The following is an 18,660-nucleotide window of genomic DNA, read 5'->3' on the forward strand; positions in this document are numbered from 1 at the left end:
GCTCCACTTTGACTTTAGTGGTGATTGTATATTTTTTTAAAAAGGACTAATGTAACATTTTTTAATAGACTTCATCACTGTGGACCATTTGGATAAACTCAAAGTCAGTTAGGGCAAAGAACTAAATTTTTTTTCTCATTTAACCTTAACTGTTGCAAATCAGCATCATAACTTACAAAAGGAGAACATTTTTATTTTATTATTAGCTTATTTTATTATTTTCAGTGTTGTAGCTCTTGTTACCAAATGAACTGAAGCAACCATTGGGAAAAATGTTCCTTTTGTCAATTAATTAAAAGAAATTATTCAAAAATCCCAGTGCTGATGATTTCTTGTGTACGTTCATATAGTTTGATATAGCTGAATTTGTATTTTATAGTTAAAACCACAACATAAAGTCGGGAGCAGTGCCTGACCACTTGCTCAGGGTTGCAGTTTTACTAAAGCTGAATGTTAGTAACCTAATAAAACTTTTTTCGCCCCTTTTTTCAGGTTAATCACAGTATTTTTGAAAGTTTTATTTCGTTATATGTCATATCTTTTTGTTCAGGGATATACATTTCTCTCCTCCAACCTTAAAAAATGGGAAAGACAACAGAACATTTGAGTAAAGTAGTTGTGTCGATCTTCTTTGTCCTGGACAAGACAACAGCCACAAAAAACCAACAGCAACAACAAAATACATTTATAGTCAATTTGAATATTTGTTTTGATGAGCCAGAACAAAGGTACTTTTTGAAAATGACAGCCTTTTACTAGGTATTAAGCATACCTTTTAATCTACACATTTACAAATATTTATTAGTGTGATGTCATATTTTATTCTTCAACATAATTCTTTTCATTCGCAATATGTGAAAATTCATAATTTAAACAAAAATAAAGGCCTGAAAACATCAGTTTGTAATTAATCCACATCATTCAAATTATTATTTGAATAATTTTATTATTCAAATAAATGAACTTTTCAATAATATTCTAATTTATTGAATGACACTGTTTATTATTTAAACCTGCTCAAAACATGTACAGTAAGAACAATAATTCAAACCTTAGCTAGCTCAAGATCTGTCTGTAGCCCGCTGACATGACTATGAAGTTGAAGAGTTTCCTTGGTAACCACTTTATTCTTGTAAATACTGAATTTACCTAAGTGAAAATCATATCATTTAAATCATTTTTAGTTCAACGTCCAGGAAAGGTAGGTGCGAATTTAAAATTCATTCAGTTCAGTTCTGTTTATTTATAAAGTGCTAATCCCCAACTAATGTCGCATTAAGGCTGGTTCAACTCTTATCTAAAAATATACAATCAAATAATTGTGGGGGGAGCCGCCGTTCTATAGTCCTTATCAGTGAAATTGTTGGAATGTGTAGGAAAAGGACCATAACAAACACTCCAACCAGCAAGAAATTTCACATTTCATGACTTCGTTTGTTTACGGTTGCCACAGCAACAGACAACAGATGGTTAGCGGTGGTCATGGGAGGCTCTCAGGTCGAGTACGTGTTCATTGAACCACGCCACCGATTCATGCGGTCGCCACATGACGGAACTGCATGTGTGCTGGTGAAAGCACATCTGCATGCGTGAACTCACCCACACGACAAATAATAACCTTTAATTAGCGACATTTGTAATGCATTTGTGAAAATTAGATTGACCTGTGGAGCCACGGAGGCCATGCCGTACAGTAAGTACCTCCGTCACCTTCATCATTATTATTATTATCAACAGAGTCAGTCTTTGAAAATAATTTTTAAAAAATATTTTCTCAGTTCTGTATGTCTCAGAAATCAGTCACCTCTTAGAATAATGAGTTGCTTAAGTGAAAAGCAGAAGTGGAGCCTCCTGGATAACCAACAGGAATGCAGCAAGTGGTTCTGGATGGTAAGTTAACCACAAAACTGGGAAACCAGCTGATCAAATGTGCTGCTGATTTTGAAATCATATTCTGGAGGCTTTTGAAGCAGACAACAAAAAACATTAACTTATTGTCAAAAATCCACAGGTGTTTTTTTCAACATTTGTGAAATATCAATAAAGTTTTGCATACATTTGTAATGGAAACTCAGTTACTGCTGAACAGCCTGAAGTGGGTAAGATTATAGAGACAGAGAGCTGCGTTCAGCTCTCTGTCTCTATAATCTGTCTCTGTCTACAAGTTTAGCTTGTTTAAACTTGTAGACAATCACATGTTCTAGCAGGACAATAATTCCCAAAACATTAAAATGTGATGGAAGGTTCTGCTATCGACCTTTTTTAAGATTGAGCACTATGTTACAAAGGTAGGAAATCAACCAATTAAACCAATTTTAATCAGATATCATTTTCTTCTCTTCTTTTTAAGAGTGGTTAATCATTCAAAAAAGGGGGGAAGAAGAAAAAGATATTTCTCTCCAACTTACTATGGGACTTTTTTTTTCATTTTCAGATGTTTTTGGGGTGGACACAAGGCCGGCCCAAGCTTTTTTGAGGCCCAGCGCATATTTTCATTTGGGTCCCCCCATACTACCATGTCAACACCAGATGATTTATCATTCCTATAAGCTACTTTATGTATGTAAATTACATACTATCATTATCCTCAGCTTTCAACTTACAGTTATTATGGCTGCTAATTTTAACCTCATAGGAGTAGCAAACTAAAAACAATATTTGGATCCATAAGCAGCCGTTGAACTTGCATTGAGTCTGTACTTGCATCTTTGATTCTGTATATTTGAGAAAACACACAGTAAATTTAAACTTGTTCGCCTTTCGAAAACATGTCAGCCATAACCTCTGAAAAACCTCTCTCAAAAATGATTCTCAGATGATTTGATATTTTGCTTCTCTGAAACAAAAAAACCCCAGAAAGACCAGAAGATCTACTGTACCACTTGCTTTCCAATGGTTGCCTGCAGCTGACCTGGTCAGTGACTTCCCCTTATTTCCCGTTTCAATTAGACATACATCTCCCACTGACCGGGTTCTGTCTCACTCTAACAGACGGTCATTGGACGTTGCGGAGAAAAACAACATACCAACAGCTAATTTGTTCTGTCATGAAGTCTGAACAGGACCCTCTTTGGTTGGAGGATTCGGGTTTAAATCCATTTCCCCGTAAACTCGAGAGTTCAGGTCAGGATTCACAGCCTGTATTTAAATCTTCACGCTTTGCAGGAATGTGTCCCTTCCAGACAGGAATTTGATCCTGAGGGTCATGAATCTTTCAGAAACTTCCCCTCATCTTTTTGTATTCGAAAAGAAGTCAAAGCATGATTAGTAGCAAGACTTCAGTCATTCTTTTAAGCTAGATCAAGCTTTTCTAAGCTTCACATCGTGTTATCATGTTATTCTTTCATTAAAATCATACCTGGAGTGTTGCTTTGATTATTTGTTGCATGCATGTTTGAGAAATCCTTTAATCTCCCTTGGCAACCACTCAGCTCCTCCAGACTAGCGGCAGCAGCATAAAGGTGTCTTTTAAAAATAACCATTAAACAGGTAAAACAGGCATTAAACATACTTTATGCACACTTCTGTTTTAAAGGATAGCTTTTTTCATTATTAGTCTGATGTAATATTCTAAAATTAAATGTCATGTTTTCATTAACTCTAAGTAGAAAATCATCATAAGTAACAGAAATAAAAGCTATAAAACATCTATTTATGTGTTATTACTAATCATCTGTTTCACTTTTTGATAAAGTTCCTGAAATAAATTGATACGTCAATAACTTTCTAATTTGTTGAACGTGTCTGTGCTTCTCAGTTCAACAGTCCTAAGAAATGCATGAAGGGGGCGTGTCCAAAGCAGGAGGAGCTTCTTAAAGAGACAGAGGCCAATTTCAGGTAGAGCTATGATGCAAAACCAAGTTTCTTTTTCATAACAACGGAAGGTAACATGGTTACTTGATTGTGCTGTACAATCAATGACACGTTATGCTGGAAAATACATGATCACCCTCATTGAGCAATGCAGCGCAGGTCAGATTTAGAAGGTCATTTGTTTAGACAATCAGAAACTAAACAGGAAATGTTTGTGGAAAGCATCCAACTTTTAGGTCTCTTTTGCTTCTGCCCTTTTCTTTTACTTATTCTCTCTCTCTCTCTCTCTCTCTCTTTCCCTCTCTCTCTCTCTCTCTCTCTATCTCTTTCCCTCTCTCTCTCTCTCTCCCTGTAGCTTCAGAGAAGACAGAAAGCTGGCAGAGGCAGTGAAATACTTTGGGTCATGTTATCCTTGGAAACCTTGAGTCCTGACAGTCATGTGGATGTTACTTTGAGTCGTTCCAGCTAAATGGCGTTGCTAACAGAGCGCAGCCCCGTTATTCCCTGACTGTGGCCTTCTCCAGCAGGATAATCAGCCCTGCCACGTCGCTCCAGCAACACATGGTCAAGGTGTTGACTTGGCCTCCACATTCTACATCAACACGCACAACTCAATGAGTGCTTAAAGTGACGTACAAATGTATCAATCCCACTTCATCTGTTTCACATTTTGTCACGTTGTTGCAACCGTTTAATTTTACTGAAAAGTATCTTAATGAGGTTTTATGTGAAGACCAAGACAGATGAAGAATAAGGTTGAGAGGTCGTCTGCAACAGAATGGTTGAGATCAGTCTATACTTGTGTTAGAATGAGCACAAAATGGCTGCTATTTTGCAAACAAGAGCTCTACAGCTGTCACTGAAGCTAAAGCTGCTTCTGTGATGTTTTAGGTTTGAATTTGTCCAATACTTTTTACTTTACAAACAGAAAGACGTCCACAACGTAGGATATTGTTTTATGACCTAAACCTTCTGAAAACGTCCAGTCTGCCGCATTGTTTGGTCTTCATGATTCTCTGTAGTTTACAATGAACATGTGAGGTCTTAAGAAAATAACTGTATCGCTGTGTACTCACATCCTTAAAAAAACTTAATTTTGTGTGTTTAACATGAAGACCTTAAAATATCTTAAATTAATTTTTAAAAAATGTAAGTTGGCCTTAAATGCATTAATCCCAGGTCTTAAAGTTTTTTGTGGCAGAAGTAGTTCATGTAGTTTTTTTTATTGTGGGACTGTCTGTTGAGGCCATGGCTAGTTAGCTGCTAATATACCCTCGCTAGCTAGCTTTTTTGACTTCAGCAAAATGATGAATATGAGTTGGTTACTCGTATTCACCACTGGGTCGCTTCTTTAGCCAATCAACAAGAGGTGAAGTGCAAAAAAACTTTTAAGTTTGGCGCTACGATTGCTAAGGTTGTAGAGAGCCATATGCTGAGTGACAACCTGCCAAGAGCCACACAGACCCCAGGAGTTTCAGTTTTTCCTATGATTGGTTGAAATGCAGCGAGTTTCCCCAACCATCTCCTAAATATCTTAAAAAGTCTTACATTTGACTTGCTGAAACCTGCAGAAACCCTGTGTATTTAACCTGAGTCTGAGATTAAGTTAAATAGACTAAGTTGGTGACATCTGAATGTAATGAGTTACACCACATTTTCTCTATCAAAGCAGCTTTAGAGAGCCAGTCTATGCTTAGCTAGAGCTGGTTATACAGTTTTAAATCATGTTTTGTCCGATCAATGTAAGATAAATTTATTTAATGTTTGACTATGAACTACTTTTTTTTAAGAAAAAGTAAAAAGTATTATACTTTTTATTGTGTTTATACTGAGCATTTGCTACATAGTATTTTGAGTATGTATGAGTAAGATATAAAGTACTTTAAAACGTCAAACTACCATATATTTCTGTCGACACGGCACATCGTTTGCTGCATTGAAATGTATGTCTATAAAAATAAATACATCTGACATCTCTATCTAAGTGCTGCTGGGTCCGTGTGAACATCAGTCCATCCGATCCATCCCATTGTTTTGCAGCAGCAGCAGCTCGGCTTGTTTATTCTTTGAGTGTGCTGAGTCAGCCTGACACACTGAGGCTTACTGGGCCCAAAGCCTGAGTACTTCACTGCACCACAGCAGGCTGATGTGTGCTGGGGTAAAAAAAAAAAAGAAAGAAAGAAAAAAAAAAGAAGGTAAACCCAGACTGAAGCACTGCATCGATAGATGGAAGGATAGGTGTGGCTTCGTGTTAGCTGCGGTTGTGTGCCGTGGTGCACGTGTTGCTCCTCCTCGCCTGTGGCCACTCCCTGAATTCCTGCAGCAGCAGCAGCCGTGGCCTCTCACCCACAAACCCTGCTTGCTGGAATCCAGAGAAACCCAAAGCACTGAATCTGAGAAAGAAACAAAACTAGAAAAAACATGAAGCAAAGCTCACATTTCTGAAACCTATTCATATTCCCCAGTTTCCCAACTGGTGACTGTATGATGCTGTTATGATGTGATTTGATGATTCTGATGGTGGCGTTGCTTGTTTCACAGTTGATGACTGTGTGATGTTTTTATCAAATAAAGCATTGTGAACGGCTTTGTGTTGCTGAAATGTAAACTAGGAGCTTATATTTTGTATATTGTGGCCTTTACTCTTCCATCCTGGTCTATGGAGGAAGCGCTCTGCTGAATGCGCTGTTGTGCGCCTTCAAAATAAAAGCATGTGAGTGGAAGATTTTAAAATTCTTCGCAACTGCGGTGAAATTATTGGGGGGGACGAATGTGACCCTCTCCAATATTGAGGGGGACATGCCCCCCCTGTCCCCCCGCTTCCTACGCCTATGTCCTCCACCTTCTACCTGAGTTACTATTGCTGTCTAAAGAAATGCATCGCTCCTGGTCAGAAACAACCAATCAGATCCAGGAGGAGGGGCTTAGTGCTGTCAGTCAACCTCATGTACTTGCTGCTAAATGTGCTAATGACGGAGAAGCAAACTTAGCATTAGAGGAAAACTGCTTATCAGCCGTTGTCTGTGGCCACGCTAACTACCCTTGGCATTCGTGGCAGGCCATGTTGTGGTGTACCAGCTTGAGCGTAGCATAGAACAAGGGGGAGAAGGTGAGTACAAGAGTGATTGACAGCACTAAGACCCTCCTCCAGGCTCTGATTGGTTGTTTCTCACTGAGTGGTGTATTTCTGCAGTTAGCACTGGGAGAAGACAAAGGAGCTAAAAGAAATTTCACAAATTATCTTTCTCATAGCATACAATCGTGACATTGTGGTAGCTTTAATAAATATGTAGAAATATACCTAAAAGTTACATAGTGCAGCTTTAAGGAAACCTGTGAGGCCATAGCTATGTTTCAGTCTGCTGTTAGATTTTATTGTGGGTTCATCCAGAAATAAAATAGCTTCCTATTGAATTCATAAATACAAAGATATGGATAGCTTTATTCATTTCTGACCCAGTGGTTTGCCCGACAGTCTAACGGTAGTCACATAAACCTGGGCTAAGACCTTTCACAGTCCTAAGGCCATAGCACAGTGGAGTTTCCTCCACAGTCTGTTGCTCCCCTGTAGAAGAAGCTGAACTGGGCCAACCCAGTACAGGAGGTTGAACTGTGATGATGCAGACCTGCGTGCTCCAACAGCGTACATGAAATATAAGCTACGCTCTCAATCTTGTAACTGAGACGTGTTCCTGTTCGTTTCCAGAAACCGTCGCTCCTCACTGGAACACACTCTTTTTGCACAAGGATCAGCTTGCCTGAAAACACACAGCCGCAAAGAGACTGCAACAACAAACACTGGGAAACTACATCTTTTTTTTTCCTTTTTTGAACGTGCACTGTCATCCTGACTCTAAATGGAAATGTGTCATGTTGTGAAGTGGCCACTAGAGGGCAGACTTGGCTTCTATTTCACACCCGACATTAGGTAAAAAGAAAGGGGAAATATTTTAGCCCCACCTGTGACTTTTCGAAATATAGTTACATGTGATCAAATACATGTATTGTGATTTTTCTTTTTTTTTTTTCTTTTTTTGCTTGGAATTCTACGTTATGTAACCTATAAATACTTCAGATTAATGCAGAAGCATTAGCCAGTCTGGGGGCAGATAATGATGGGGAACATTTGCCTGTCAGACCAAATAAAACTCTGTGGGTGGGGAAGACAAGCATGTCTATTAGCACACATAATTTTAGGATAAACTCCTTGTTAATGCGTGGCTGGTTATACAGTACAACACTTTGTATCAGCAGTCAGCAGAAATGAAGGAAGATAATCCTGCTCTGTGTCTACAGGAGTTCCACAAGGACCTATTCTTGGTCCTTTGTTGTTTATGATCGATGTGGTATCAACAATCTTTCTTTTGCGTGCTGTACCTGAAACACATAGAAAATAAAAGCGTACAAGATGGATTATTGCAATTCTATACAGCCAGGAAATTCAAAAAATGCAGTTAAAAGTTTCCACCAAAAGCTGGAGAGGTGCATCGACTGAGCTGTGTTATGATTCACAGCGCTAGCGACTGTCGCTGCGAGTCGGTGACTATAATTAGTTAAGAGAAAAATAAAACTTATGCTAACAAATGATGAGATTCCAATTATATCAATAAAACCTTCAGCTTTTTCTAACTTATTATTTTGAGGTGGTGTTAGGCTTTTAATAATTTGTTATTTCTCACATTTAGATCTTGTGCTTATAACTGAAGCCATTAAATTGATGTGGTGACATGCTAAGAATTTATTCTCTGTAGCTCTAACTATTTAGTTTAATATATTAAGACATTGCTTCAATAAGTCCATATAATGTTCTTTACTTATGCTGCCATCCATATTGTGCAGTGCACCAGTCCCTCTTTCAGCAAAATACCAACACATCCTGCCACCCTTATTTCTACAGTTGAGATGGAGTACTAAGGCTCACAAGCGTCCCCCAGTGGCCAACGGAGGCACAGATCTGAGGATACTAATGAGAATAATAACACTTTACAATGTATGTTAAATATGTATCAAAACTCATTTATCTCTCTGTAACAAAACTGATCTCCTTCCTGGTCGGTTTAATGATTTTCATATAATTCCATATATTTGCATGAACAGCACCTTCATGCATATTGTAGCCAAAAATAGAGCGTTGCCTTACAATCATCCACAACTGCAGCTCAAGCATTGTGAATTAACTTATCAAATCCCTACAAAGTCATGACGTCATCTTCTGAGCAAATTGTTTGAAGGCACCTCTTAATTTGAAGTTTATATTTTCTTTTAAAATTGACAAAAAAAAGTGCTTTTATTATTATGGAATTCAGAAAATAAAAGACTTATTTTGCTTTTCAATTAACGATGAACTAATAAATCACCTTTGTTCACACACAAAAGCAGTTTGTGAGGATTTTTATTGTAGTACTGGAGGGGGGGAAAAAATCTATGAAACATTCCACAAAAATACATAAAAGAATTATAATATTAGTAAGCGAAAACACTTCCTTCTGTGACATTTACACCATGATCAGCATCAAAATACAGCTTTTTCTTTACAGATTAATGCGACATCATGTACTTTGATGATATAATAAATAATGGAACAACTTCGGGGTTTATTGTGTTCAGGTTAGGTAGACAGAAAGCAGGTTTTTATTATTATTATTTCTCACAAGCTACAATCGAGCTGTATCACACTGAAAGTCGGGAGCAAAAAAAACAAACAAATTGTTGGAGCTCCTCACCCATCTCATGTGATTGGTCGCTGGTCTGAGTCTGGGCAAAAAAACAAGCTCCAAACCCCTCCTGACGAGCCGCTGACGTAAAAACTGCTTCCTCCCTCCTCCTCCTCCTCCTCCTCCTCTTGTTTTTCCCTCTCAGCCCACCGCACCACCGCCTCCCTCAGCTAGTTCGCTGTCAGGATACATTAAGCTCATATGCTTGTAGTATTCAGCGAGCGCAGAAAATGGCCAAGGAGAACGAGGGTGGGGGGGAAAAAAACAGTCCTTGCTTTTGAGTGCTTTACATAACAAAGTCTCAGGTTTCTCTACGGCGAGGCAGAAGCTCAGACAGCAACAAAACAGCTCGGCACAAATAAACATGTTCGGTTCAGTAGTAAGGCACATTTTCCACAAGAGACGAGGAGGGAGGGGAGGGGGTTACTTTGGTCGGAGAGCACAGAGCTGAGTTACAAAAACAATTATATATATATATATATTAAAAAAGCCACACAAGAAAAGTCTGTGCCAATCGGCGTATGGCTCTGAGGAGCGAAGCGCAGGTAAAGCAGGAGTGTCCAGGTAAACTAGCAACAAACCCGAGGTAGAAGAAGAGCAAACTACGGCGGCGTATTAGGGCCAATTTAGATAGGGAAAAAAAAGGAGTACATTTCCGAAGAAAACACCCCTATTATATTAAGCCCAAATTTCTGAGTTTTTTCTCAGACATTTTTGATTTTTCAAACTCAAGAGATTTCTGTTTTGATTTCTTTGTTGTTGTTTTTTAAATTAATTTTAGAGTTCTTTTTTCTGAAATTTTCAACATTTCAAACTCAGATATTTCTGACTTTTTTCTAAAAAATTTCTGAGAGTAATCTCAGAATTTCTGAGTTTTTTTCTCGGAAATCTACTCCTACTTTTTCTCCCCAATATTTGCAAAGGCGCTAATATGCAGTAGTAGCAAACTGCAAATAGTGAAGATCGAGATGGTGATTCGCTCCCTATGTTCCCACCTCCCCCTTTCCTGGACACAAGATTGCAGTTTCAGGTAGAAACAAGTACAAAACTGTTTAAAAAAACCCTCCCGTCGCCAGAATACAAAAAGCACAAGGCCTTAAGAGTACATAGGCTTAAATGTTGTCATTTACAATTTTAGGACATGGCAAAGTTTCCTATTGTCAATCACAGCTAGGATTACATTTATCAATTAAAAAAAAATTAAACAGTTCACAATTTTCCTGCTTGTATGTAATGCTGGATTTCCCCAAAACACAAGCTGCCATAACAATAACTGGTAGATTTGTGTCAACAGCAGCCATCCCACCAAGAGATCAAAACAAACAAACATTATAAGTTAAACTTACATTCACACAATAAACTCGCACATCTACTGCAGTTTGAGGCCGGTTTATCAGTCATAAATAAAAAATAACATTAGATTAAAACATTCCAAAACAACCAATATTTCACCTTTTACATACCAAAGAAGAAAAATTCTTATTTTTGCTGCCAAAAAAATAAACATTTTTTAAAAATTACATCTGGTTTTTGTTTTGACCACAAGATTGTAGTAAAATACTCAACAATACAACTGCAACTTCTTTTTCCCGCAAAAAGGGTCAAGTGGGTGCAGTACATGGAAGTCCAAAAGTGCCACAACTAAAATAATAAATTGTTAAATGACAAGTGTAATGAATTCAGACACGAATATATTATTTGTGAAATATAATTAAAAAAAATTTAAAAGTACATTTCTTTTCATAGTTTTTGTTTTTGTAATTTTACACAACAGCAATTTAGAAACTCTACTATCATTGGCATGTTTAGCTGGTGTGCAGGTTGACCAATCAGATGCAAAGGTTTATTTGATCAGCATTACAGATTAAATTATGCATTTGATGCACTGTGAGCATGAACATAAATAAATTAAAAATAAATATTAATATAATTATTTGAGTTCATTGTATATTTAAAAAGTCATTCAGATGATGTTTCTATTTTCAATTAGATTTTTAACATGGCATAAATAAACAATAATTAAGTTTTTTTTTGTTTTTTTTAATTGTGGCACTTTTGGCATTCCATAAAAAGAAAGCTTTCAGTCCCATAACTAACAGGAAAGTCAGGCCTTTGCCCTCCTGGCTGGCTGAAGCACAGCCTCTTGAGTAACTGAAGGGACTTTAATTAATTATCAACCCAGGTCTGATCTGACAGACTGAGTGACGCAGCCTTCATGGCCGCTCAGGTTCCTTCGTCCACAGCTGTCGTTTGACACACAGAGCTTCACTACAGCAGATCTCCGAAAAACTACGCTTTGACTGAGTGAAGGAACACAAACATGGCATAGTCTTTGGTTCGCCTCACAGCTAAAACAATCTGTTATCAAGATAAAGAGCTCCTGGTCCGCTTCTGAAAGCGGCAGAAAATATATTCTACCGGTTGCTACACGAAGTTTGACTTCACGGACAGTATCACCTATAAATCTGCTGATCTCAAATCAAAAACCACTCCGTAAACATTTTCCGAGCCTGAGTCCAAAATGTTAAAATGTTTCTGGTCAAAACTGTGCTGCAGAGCGTAACAGAGTCTTGACCCCTCCCCCCACTTGTTTCTTAACACCGCCCTACTGTTGGCCAAAAGAAGGCTACTGCTTTTCCCATCACTTAAAAACAACAAACAAACAAAAACACATTTTCAGATTTTTGAAAATAATTCCAGTCACGTAAAACTTGAACAATCAGCATGTGGAAACATAAAGGAGCGTCACAACCGCATGAAACTGGTATGTCTGTTCAATGTTAGCATACTGTGAGACTCTCATATAAGCCAACGCCTATATGTACATAAATGTTCATACTGGAGATGCACTGATCCCATATTAATATCTGTATCAGTTCAAATATTGAAAAAAATTATAGATCAGCTATCAGGGACAATGTGAACAATCAATAAAGGCAGACCTACTCAGTCAAATTCTGTTTGCTGCTTTATTATTTATTTTACATTATATTTATAATCCCTAATTGCTCTTTCTGAACCATTTTAAAGGTTTGCTGCAGTTTGTTTTTACATGTTCGACTAAAATAGTCAACCTGTTGTTTTTATCAGTTTTATCAACTGTTCCTCTCCTAATTACACTGCCTGAACAAATGTTTTTCCATGTTTGACCAGCTAGTGAAGCTATTGGTGTATTTCTGTGAGCTGTTCTGGTGCAGAATTAGCAAATAAATTTGTAATTCAGCACATTTATGTCTGTGTTTAAAAAAAACATTTTAAGTCAATTCAGCTGTTTTTCTGCATCGGATTGGATCTAAACCTTAGATATCGGTATCGGTATCAATATTGGTATTGGTTGTGAAAAAAGTGGATCAGTACATCTATAATTCATATGCAAATTATACTAAAAGTTGTAATAAATATTTTTTGTCTACTTTGAGGCACGAGCAATAAGTGCATATCTGGTTCCTCGTTAACGAGGGATGAGCGTCATTCAGCTTCATGTCTGCACATGTTCAGAGTGTGAAACATCCAGAATCCAGAACCTTCACACCTCAGATCGACTGGCTGCACGTGACGTTGTCATGGAGATCAGGACTTCACCAGAATCTCCATGATGTGGTCCAGTTCGTTCAGGTCCAGCAGACACGACTGGAGGCTTCCCGCCGAGGAACGTGGCTTCACGTCGTCGTCGGGCCAGAAGGACATGCTGACCGGCCACAGGGAGCCGGCCGCCCAGGCAGACGGCAGTTCCGAAGTCTCATACATGGACGTGTCAATGTCCTCGAAGATATCATCTAGGGCGAGGTCACTTAGGTAGCCCATGGCGCTTCCCGCATCGCTAAAGGTGTGACCGATTGTGTTGGGCGGAGGTTTCTGTAGGTCCGTGGGGGCGGTGTTTGTCGGTTCAGGGGACGGCGGGGGAGACAGGCCTTCCGCGTCTCCCTCCGTGCAACCGGGGCACGTGACCAACTCGTCCTCCCTAAAGTCGTCCCTGAGGAGCCGCGCGTCGGGGCTCATGCCGCCGAGTCGCACGTCCGTCCCGTCGCTCCGCATCTCCTCCTGGATCTGCCTGAGCGTGTTGATGAGGAGCACGGAGCGCCGCAAGCTGAGCTCCACGCCGGCCTGGTAGTGCTGCAGCTTCTCCAGGCAGAGGCTGAGCACCAGCTGCCGCTGCTGCAGGTGGCCAGCGTCGGTCCTGGACCGTCGGTCCCCTCTGTCCTCCTCTGAGTCCTCCAACGCTGTGTCCAGCCTCTTGTCCTCCAACGCTGCGGCATCGGGGAGCTGCTCGGCCTCCAGGCTGCTCCACTTCCGCTTCACACCTCGACCCAACATTGACCTGCAGCGATTCATAGAGATATCATCAGGGACAAAACATTTGAACAACATGCTAACTGGGGGTGCGCCGATAAATCATCCTCGATTCCCTTAACTTTCAGGGATTAGCCAATGCTTACATGTGAAGCCGATCTTATCTACCTCTGTAAAGGTCTGAAAATCAAACACTGTCCTCTTTTGCTGTGAGAGAGACTGTCAGATTGACCCACCAGGTCTGCATGTTTGCAGTTAGCAATAGTCATCCCACTGTTGCCAACTCAGCAACTTTATTTCAATATTTACTATCGTTTTAGACACAAAAATCAGTAACTGCCAAAATCGGAATCGACAGGTCAGGCATTTTAAAGATGAGCAATCGGCCAGAAAAATGCAATCGGTGCACCTCTAATGCTAAAATATGATCATATCTGCAGCCAGACAGCTAAACATTAATATGTCAACCTTCTCAAGGCCAAAATTCAAATTCATTTCAAATTCAAAAATACTTCATTGGTCCCAAAGGGTAATTAAATACTGTTGTCACTCATATTCATTCAAAATTTCTAGAAAGAGTTATTGTAGCTAAAATGGCACAAATTTAGTTTTTCTGCTGCGACAGGCTGCTGTGGTTTCTGAGGTTTTCCTATTTGAAATGTTCAGTAGTTTAAAACATCCTGTCAAAAAATGTGCTTCATTAGCAGTTCCATTAGTCAGTGTTCTGCTAAAACTGGTGAAATGGACTTCAAATTTTGATCACCATACCTCTAGAACAGTATGTCTGCTTATGATACACTAAATTCATAAATATATAAAAACAATATATAAAATAAATATATAAAAACAAAACTTGCCTAGAATCCAACAGGCTACTTCAGCAAATTTGTGAACATTTTCTGAAGTAAATGATCTTTTGCTGTACTCAACAGCAAAAGATAAAATCTTGTCAATAACAACATAATCAGAGACGAGCATTGCAACAACAAATCACAATTTCTGTCACGTTTTTCCACGACAAAGTAGAAAAACATTATAATTTACCAGAAGTAAACAATTTCACCAACTGCTCCAAACATGCACCCACTTCACCCTGAAACATGATGGAAACTGCCAAACATTCAGCGTGTTTTCCATCACCAGAGGCATGAAACTCCAAACTTCCAGCTCGGCGGGGAGGACGGTGAGGCTGGAGTGGCTGGCTGGAGGCACTCCAGGCTGGGTTGGGAGCTGGTGGTGGTGAACGGCTCAGAAACATTTCAGAGGCCAAACCTCCAGCTTGGAGGGGAGAACTCTCTCCACTTTTTCTGAAATGTGTGGTTCAGTCCAGTAACTTGCAACAACCTCTACATCTTGTTTATTACAGTCAACGTCTAACAAAATTAGACTTTGCGTAGCCTGGTTAACTTGTTCCAAACCAGTAGAAGCACACCTAATTCAAATTTACTTTTAACATAGTAACTGAGACTGAAGTGAAGGTTATCCTCCCTACATTAAAAACATTCAACCAAAGTTACAGTAGAATACATTTTGGCCCATAGTGATTTGTTTTGATGTTTTGTTTGTCTGAAAAGTCGCAAAATATAGCAACAAAGTCACTAAGTTGACAACAGTGAGGTGACTGTTGTTAAAGCTGCATTATGTAACTTTATAAAAAAATATGTTTTTTACATATTTGTTAAAACAGTCACTATATTGTTGCAGCATAAAATAAGACACATAATCAAGCTCCTCTGCCTTCTCCCAGCGCTAACAACAGAAATAACCAATAGGAGCCAGGAGGAGGGTGTTAGCTCTGACAATCACCCTTGTGTATGCGCTACCCACACTTTTCTCTGCTACGCTCCCTGATAGCAGAGCCCGCCGTGAATGCTCAGACTAGTTAGCATGGCCACCAATAACGGCGGATAAACAGATTTCCTCTGACTTTATTTAAGTTGTTTCTTCGCCATTAGCACATTGAGCAGCCTGTGTGTGAAATTGATTGACAGCACTAAGACCCTCCTCCTGGCTCTGATTGGTTGTTTTTCAAGGTGCATTTCTGCAGAAGGCAATAGCTGCTTAGGGAGGAGGTGGAGGAGCTGGATTTTTTTTTTCACAGATTATCTGTCTGTCTCATATTAAACTGTCACGACAGGGTGACAGCTTTTACAAATATGTCTGCAGCATGGCCAGACCTGCACTGTCTTGACAGTAGCAGAGCAAAAATGGACAGTGACTGATTTTCAGACCTTTGCAGATCGGTGGATAAAATCGGTTTTACGTATGTATTGGCCGATCGTCGATCACCCAACAAATGAAGGAAATCCGATTTATTGGTGCGCAGCTTGCAGGACGGCTCAGAACAAAGCATTTCCAGATGTTAAAATGGTCCAGTCAAAGTCTAGACCTGAACCCGATATACGACAAGACCGGAAATTCGATCTGTAGTCTCTAAATGCGCAGTTATAATGTCAACACTCTTTAGTTTTGTTATTTAACAACAACAACAACAAAAACACATTTCATCGTTTTCCTTTCGTTTCATAATTACGCATCACTTCCTGTCGGTCTGTCACATAAAATCCCAACAGAAGAAGTTGTCATGTGAAAAAAAAAAGTTCCAATGGTGTGAATAAATGGATGTGAAGGCTCCACTGATGAGATTCAGTGGGTACAAACTTTGAGCTCTGCATCCATCTTACGTAAGAGTCCCAGCCAAACACATTACAGTTTGTCTTTTAAATCGGAGGCTCTCTGCTAATGTGCAAACATCTGACCTGCTGCTGCTGCTTCTACTGTACACGAGCAGCGAACAAACTGTACCAGTGGCCGGGCTGGACGTGTGCGTCTCCTCCATGCAAGACGTGTGACTGAGAACATTTGAAAGGTTGTGACTCACAGTCAGACACCCTGCAGGCTGACAGACTTTACTCATCCCTCAGTTATCCACGGTTCTCCCTCAATTCATTTGCTTTTACAAATTACACGAAGCTTCCCCTGTAAGTGATACTTTGGCGCCCCAAACCCCAAAGATTCAAGTTTCTGTGGACTGATTTGATTAATAATAATAATAATAATAATAATAATAATAATAATAATAATAATAACCCGAAAGCGAAATAAAGGAAGCCTGGTATTTAGAACACTATTTACACGTATCACCTGTAAATGAGTCCAGTTTGGTCTGCAGCCTGTTTCTGTCAGCATAGAACGCAGTGAGAACACAGCTGACCCCTTCCCCACTTTAGTGAGAACACACTGGCTCCCCTTGAAATTCAAGTAAAAAAACAAAAACAAAAAGCAGCAAAATTTGCAAATAATTGTAGTAAAATTAATTTTTAAATATAACAACCTTACGTGCCCTTGACACTCTTCATGTGCCGTACAAATCCGTCGTGTCTTCGGCTCCTTTTCGTTCCGCCGCGGCGCTTCGATACTACCGAGATCCGGAGTGTGAGGAATGTGCAGTCCATCCCCAGTAGCGGGGGGGGGGGCGGAGCTTCGGGGAGTGGGCCGCGGACACCGGGACTCACGGGCGGAGGAGATTGACTCGCTCATACGTCTGTCAAGCCTCCGCCTCCGCCACTCACGGGGCAGCGAATGTGAGGCGGCTCGCTAAGCAGGGAGGACTGCTGATGCCTTCAGGGCCCGCTCGGAAATAATAGGATTCATGTCGGGCCACACGTGTGCGGTCTCATCAGACGTTTTTTTTTTTTATCTTTACATTGTTAAATACTTTTTTTTTAGATCTCTAGACAATCTATAAAAACATATTATTGTTGTTGTTGTAGTTATTATTATTATGACCCGTTTAGTATTTATTTCATTTTCTCCCTACCTACGTTTTATTCTAGTAATGCTACGAGCTAGGTTAAGTAAAGTCAATCAAACTCCCTTTCGGTTGCCTACAGGGCCGCCCCTAAAGGGAGGCCGTGACCACTCCTGGGAAAAATACTGCGAACCCCATTGCTTATTACCAGGGGTGAAAGTAGTTCTCCTTTAGCCCACTGGCTGCAATGTTGACACCTTGAGATGCCATGAGACCTAAATTCTGAACATCATGGCATGGAGTGCATCCCACTTTTCCATGTCTGGCATATAACCATTAATTTTAGCTTCTAAACTGATTATATTGATCCTGTGTCCAGAAAGAGGAATAATCAGTAGCTCAGCATTATGACCTGTTTGTTCTGAAGATCCTTCAGCTTCCATTTCATCTTCCTAACATGGCGCCTCCTCACCCTGACTCTCATACTGACAGGAGGAACCACAGAGCTCTGTTAGGTTAAAGTTCATCTTCTGAAGATTGGATGTTTTTCTTCCAACAGGTTTCAGAGGAATAACCTCAAACCAGATGTTGGATTGGATTTTATTTCAATTTCATTTGTGAATGTTAGCGTCTCATTTTCAACAGTGGAGCTATAAAGTTTGAAAAAGGTTATTATTAAGTCTCATCAACATCAATATTTCCACTAAATAAGAGGAAAAAAATTGTTTTATAAAGGAAAAGCCTCTTAGACGCTGAGCCCGACAGCACCAAACTATTTTTTAATATTAGACAATTAATTTAATTTCACATAATTATCACGGTAGAAGCCATTTGTTTGTTAAATATTTAATGAAACATATTTACCGTATTTGATGTTTGTTGTAAATGATGTATACTCACAAAGAACGAGGTAATTAGTCCAAGTTTGTCGTTTATTGAACGTTCAGAAACTACAGCGGCTGTGATGGACTAAGGCAAAGTAAACAAAGGTAAAACAACCTGAACAGGTGATCAACTCTAAACCACTCGCACCTTTTTATTCTCCGTCTCTCTCTGTCATTTAAGCACACCCGTTGCCATGGCAACCTCCTG

General features: G+C 39.5%; 1 protein-coding gene and 1 long non-coding RNA gene across 4 annotated transcripts; one reads left to right on the plus strand and one right to left on the minus strand.

The window, feature by feature from the left end:
* The first annotated feature begins 920 nt into the window (after positions 1-920).
* Positions 921-4,470, plus strand: LOC103458153 (uncharacterized). 2 transcript variants are annotated; one of them, XR_014085832.1, is made up of 6 exons: positions 921-1,693; positions 1,779-1,890; positions 2,857-2,914; positions 2,992-3,123; positions 3,758-3,837; positions 4,169-4,470. It is a non-coding gene; the product is annotated as an uncharacterized LOC103458153 (long non-coding RNA). The 2 variants fall into 2 exon arrangements; XR_532544.3 differs by lacking the exons at positions 2,857-2,914; positions 2,992-3,123 and having other exon boundaries at positions 956-1,693.
* Positions 4,471-9,189: 4,719 nt separating this feature from the next.
* On the minus strand, positions 9,190-17,443 carry LOC103458259 (SERTA domain-containing protein 3). 2 transcript variants are annotated; one of them, XM_017302649.2, is made up of 2 exons: positions 17,152-17,443; positions 9,190-13,845 (listed from the first exon to the last, which is right to left on the minus strand). In XM_017302649.2, exons 1-2 carry the CDS (start codon positions 17,355-17,357, stop codon positions 13,098-13,100), a joined length of 954 nt encoding a protein of 317 aa, XP_017158138.2. In that variant the 5' UTR covers positions 17,358-17,443; the 3' UTR covers positions 9,190-13,097. The 2 variants fall into 2 exon arrangements, with proteins under 2 accessions (XP_017158138.2, XP_017158140.1); XM_017302651.2 differs by lacking the exon at positions 17,152-17,443 and adding an exon at positions 16,962-17,145.
* Positions 17,444-18,660: the final 1,217 nt, after the last annotated feature.

This window comes from Poecilia reticulata, chromosome 22 (genome assembly GCF_904066995.2).
Source record: "Poecilia reticulata chromosome 22, P_reticulata-male-v2, whole genome shotgun sequence".
Lineage (NCBI taxonomy): Eukaryota > Metazoa > Chordata > Actinopteri > Cyprinodontiformes > Poeciliidae > Poecilia > Poecilia reticulata.

Bases quoted from the DNA above. Each gene is read 5' to 3' on its own strand.
- LOC103458259 (XM_017302649.2), bottom strand. From the start codon at position 17,357: ATGAGCGAGTCAATCTCCTCCGCCCGTGAGTCCCGGTGTCCGCGGCCC. The intron at 13,846-17,151 runs GTTGTTATATTT...GAATCGCTGCAG, and splicing joins GAGTGTCAAGGGCACGTAAG to GTCAATGTTGGGTCGAGGTG.